The sequence below is a fragment of the Octodon degus genome, unplaced genomic scaffold (assembly GCF_000260255.1).
Source record: "Octodon degus isolate 3935 unplaced genomic scaffold, OctDeg1.0 scaffold00212, whole genome shotgun sequence".
Taxonomy (NCBI): Eukaryota; Metazoa; Chordata; class Mammalia; order Rodentia; family Octodontidae; genus Octodon; species Octodon degus.
The window spans coordinates 3,234,495-3,238,464 of NW_004524788.1; the positions used below are offsets into that span (position 1 = coordinate 3,234,495).

At 44.0% G+C, this 3,970-nt stretch overlaps 1 protein-coding gene across 1 annotated transcript in view; it reads left to right on the forward strand.

The window, feature by feature from the left end:
* Positions 1 to 3,806: 3,806 nt before the first annotated feature.
* Positions 3,807 to 3,970, forward strand: part of Sh3pxd2b (SH3 and PX domains 2B) — a 153,335-nt gene continuing 153,171 nt past the window's right edge. The window contains exon 1 of the mRNA XM_023705047.1: positions 3,807 to 3,960. Coding sequence (XP_023560815.1) covers positions 3,807 to 3,960 — 154 coding nt within the window. The remainder of the gene's footprint in view (positions 3,961 to 3,970) is intronic.

A 3,970-nucleotide genomic window follows, 5' to 3' on the forward strand; every position in this document is an offset into this window, starting at 1 on the left:
TCAACAATGTGTAAGAATCTGGCCATATTGCTAGGGAGCATCTCCCCCATCCTACTTGGAGAAAACCTTCACACACCTTAAAATTCCACTCAAGTATCACCCTCTCTTCAAACTTGTCATAGTGCTGCAAGACTGTAGTCATCCTTCCTAGAGCTGGGATCCTGATGCCCAGGGCTTTTTTCTGTTGCTATAACATCATTCCTGATACTGGATAATTTGCAAAGGGAAGTGGTTTGTTGAGATTACAGTTCTGGAGGCCAGGTAGTCCAAGACCAGGTGGTCACATCCTGTGAGGGGCTCATCTGGTGCTTCACCATAATGTGGTGGAAAAGCTGAATGGTGAACAGACGCATGTGGAAAAGACAAGCACATGAGGCCAGGCTTGCTTGATAACAACCTAATCTCATGATAACCTGCACACTCTCACAAACTCCTTTTAAAAAAGCACTAATGGCTCTTAATCATGTCTCAGAGGCCTCAACTTCTGATATGGTCCTAAAGGCAAACAAATCTGAACATCAGTTTGGGGCAGGACCCAAACCATATTTAAACCATAGCAACATATTATGATGTTCATTAATATGTCCATGGTGTAATAGGGAATTATACAATAATATATGAAGTCTGAAAGTTACATCAAACACTGCTAGAGCAGGTACCTGGGTGAGTATGAACACTTTTGAGAGCAAAGCCCATGTCTTCACTCAACAAACATTAATTGCAGACTTCCTATCTGCTGGACCCTGAGCTCAGGCCTCAGCATAGAGTGCAGGAAAGGGCAATGCAGTCTACTGGTCCATTTTGAATGCAGTATGGAGTTGGTGATTAATGGCATGGTCTCTGTGATCAGGCTGCCTGGATATGGATCCCAGCTCCGCCACTTACAAACTGTGACCTTGTTGATCTTGTCTCTATTTAAAATGTTGGTAATTTTCTCATCATAGATTTTCTGCATTAATTTTGATTTTTAAACCATATTGCATTAACATATTATTTTTCTTGATTACTTAGGTCTTTTTCTCATTCCGTTTAAATTTAGCATCTGAGATGAACACCTCACGTGGCTCACTGTGCTGCCGCCCTTGCCTTATATAACTATTTAACTCCTTCACAGTGTTGTTGAGAAGATTAAATAAACTTGAATATGTGCAGAGCTTAGATCAGAGCTCAACTGATGCGAGGTCTTTATGATGACCATCATGCCAGACACTCAAAGGGCATCTGGTTAGTGTCAGATGATCAGGGAGTGATACATCAGCTACTGCATGCTTAGTATTCATCATCTCTTATAAAAATCTCCACATCAAGCAGAATGTTTGCATAATTCTCTAGGAAATGTATTCCTCTTCATGGCTCTCTTTGCCACATGATGATTTGTTTGGAATATAATCTCAGCATTCTTTTATGAAAGATTTAAAAGTTCTGAGCCGGGAAGTTAGCTCAGTGGACTAAGGCCTGCTCAGGCAAGCACAGGGACTGGGGTTCGATCCTTGGCACCACATGCTGCACTGGCCCGGGCCTCAGGCGTGCTGAGCCAGCCACCAAGACCAGGTGTGGTGGCACACGTCTATAATCCCAGCACTGGGGAGGCTGAGACAGGAGGATCAATATGAGTCTGAGCTGTGTATTGAAACTCTGTACCAAATACATAAAAAATATAAATAAATAAAAATTAAAAAATAAAAGTTCTTTGCTCCAACCAACTCCATTCATCTTTGCTTGTGATCACTTCTACTGCTTCCTCCTGCAAGTTCTCCATGGCTCCAGGATCCCTACCTGGAACCTGAGTTACAAATGTGTCTCAGTTCCTTGTCATTGTGGTCTTCATTGCCTGTGTTCCTCTCATGTTCAATCTACTAATTCAAAGAGGACAATTATAGAAATGGTCTTTTGAGGATGCCCCTGTCAGTGCAAATCCGTGGAGTGCTGCCCTGGTAGTCCTGCCTCCTTCCTTTCTTATGATTGTCTAACTCATAGCCATCTATCTTTAAGTCTTCATTCGATTTTGTTCCAGCCTCTTCTGGGGCTAGCATGCTTTTAAATACAGCTCAATTATTAATCTTCCTCTTACTGGACTGTTGCTTATCCTTTCTTGCTCTATAGAGTAGTCTTTCCACTCACTTGCCGTATGACTTATACTTGCTTTCTATTCTGTATAGTGTGTTCTGTGCCTCCTGGTCTGTATAATTCAAAGCAACAAATATTGATCTTCATTTCCACTTTGGACTGCCCAGTTATCTCCAGTTCCATCTCATTCATCCATTTGTAAAGCTCCTGTCTTCCCCAACTCATTTTCCTTGTGATTAACTTCACAATAAGGACCCATTGCCACAGTCAAAGTCATTATCTGCCCTGGCTCCTCTCCCAGGCAGCTTTTCTACTCTGGCCTTTGTCTTCAGATCTTCCTGCCTGTCTCAGTGCCTCCAGGAAATCTCCAACTTTATCCTTTGTTCTGCTGAGAAAAAAAAAAAAAAAATGGCCCCAAGGTGGCCAGACACTAGTAAACAAAAAAAAAACAAAAAAACAAAAAAACAAAAAACAAAAACAAAAAAACCCTTGAACTCAGAGACAGAAGTAGAAATACCAACAAATTCTTAATGGCAATATGATCATAATTATTGATGTGATTGTTTGGAGCGTCTAGCGGGGAAATACAGCTACTCCTATACCCTTGGCCAAGGAAATAGTTCTCTGTTGGTGGGGGGGGGTCCTCTTTGATCTAGCATGCAGCTTCAGGGGGATGCACAGGAAGCAGTGAGGAGGAAAGGGACACTCACCTGGCCAGCCAGATCAGCCAAACCATCCCTGGTAAACAATGAGGTAACAGATGTCACAGCCAGATCACTCTGTGATATATCAACTTGACTTTAGCAAGGATGTCCTAGCAGGTTAGTAAAGTTCTGGGTGCATCTTTGGATGATGGATGTGTGGACCAAATTGAATGGGGAAGACCCACGGTGGATATGGGTGGCAGCAATCAATAGGTTTGGAATTTGGATGGAAGAAAAAGGGAAAGAAGGGAATGTTCCTTCTTTGGAGGAGCTCTAATCTGCCCCATCAGCTTCAGACATCAGACTCCAGTCTCTTCGGCCTTGCAGCATGGAACCTTCAGCCTTCCAGTGCTGACTCTTTGCCCTTTCAACACAGACACACACTGGTGGCTCTACAGTGGGTTTTCAGGCCTTCAAATTCCCATTTCTAGTGGATTCTGTAGCTATGTAGCATGAGGACAGCCACTTAGGATTCTTCTGCCTCTACTCCCATGATGACTATGTGACTCCTCTGCTTCTGATCTTGTAAGCCTACCTAAGAGAGTGGACCCTTGACTTACTCTATGTCCAGATGTCCCCCAAAGTCTCACACAGTCATAGGGTTTTTTTCAAAGGTGGCTGAATCTATAATGGGTGATTGATTCATAGTGCAATGCTGGGATTAAGGGTACTGAAATTAAGGGGGTGATTGTTTGATCAGTGTACTGATTGGATTGACACCACCCTACTCCCAGTAGACTTGATACAATGTAAGGGACAGAAAGAGGCCGGTCTCTTTCTCTCTTTCATTGTTTTGTCTGTCTTCTGCCACCATGAACTGTTGTACCTTTGCCATGTGCAGCCCTGCCTTGGAGTCAGCCAATTGTGGACTAAAACCTCTGAAATTAATTTACTCTCTAGGGCTGATTGTAACTCAAGTTTGTTGTAAGTCAAGACTATTTTTTATAAGAAATAATGCATTTTAAACCTCCTAAATCACCCTCTAAATAAGCTTTTGACTCCGTAACCGGCTCGGCCTGTGGTGCAGTAGTCGCCATGTTGTCGGTCGCCGCCCGCTCGGGCCCGTTCGCGCCCGTCCTCTCGGCCACGTCCCGCGGGGTGGTGGGCGCGCTGAGGCCCTTGGTACAGGCTTCGGTGCCCGCCACCCCGGAGCCGCTGGTGCTGGACGTGAAGCGACCTTTCCTGTGCAGTGAGTCCCT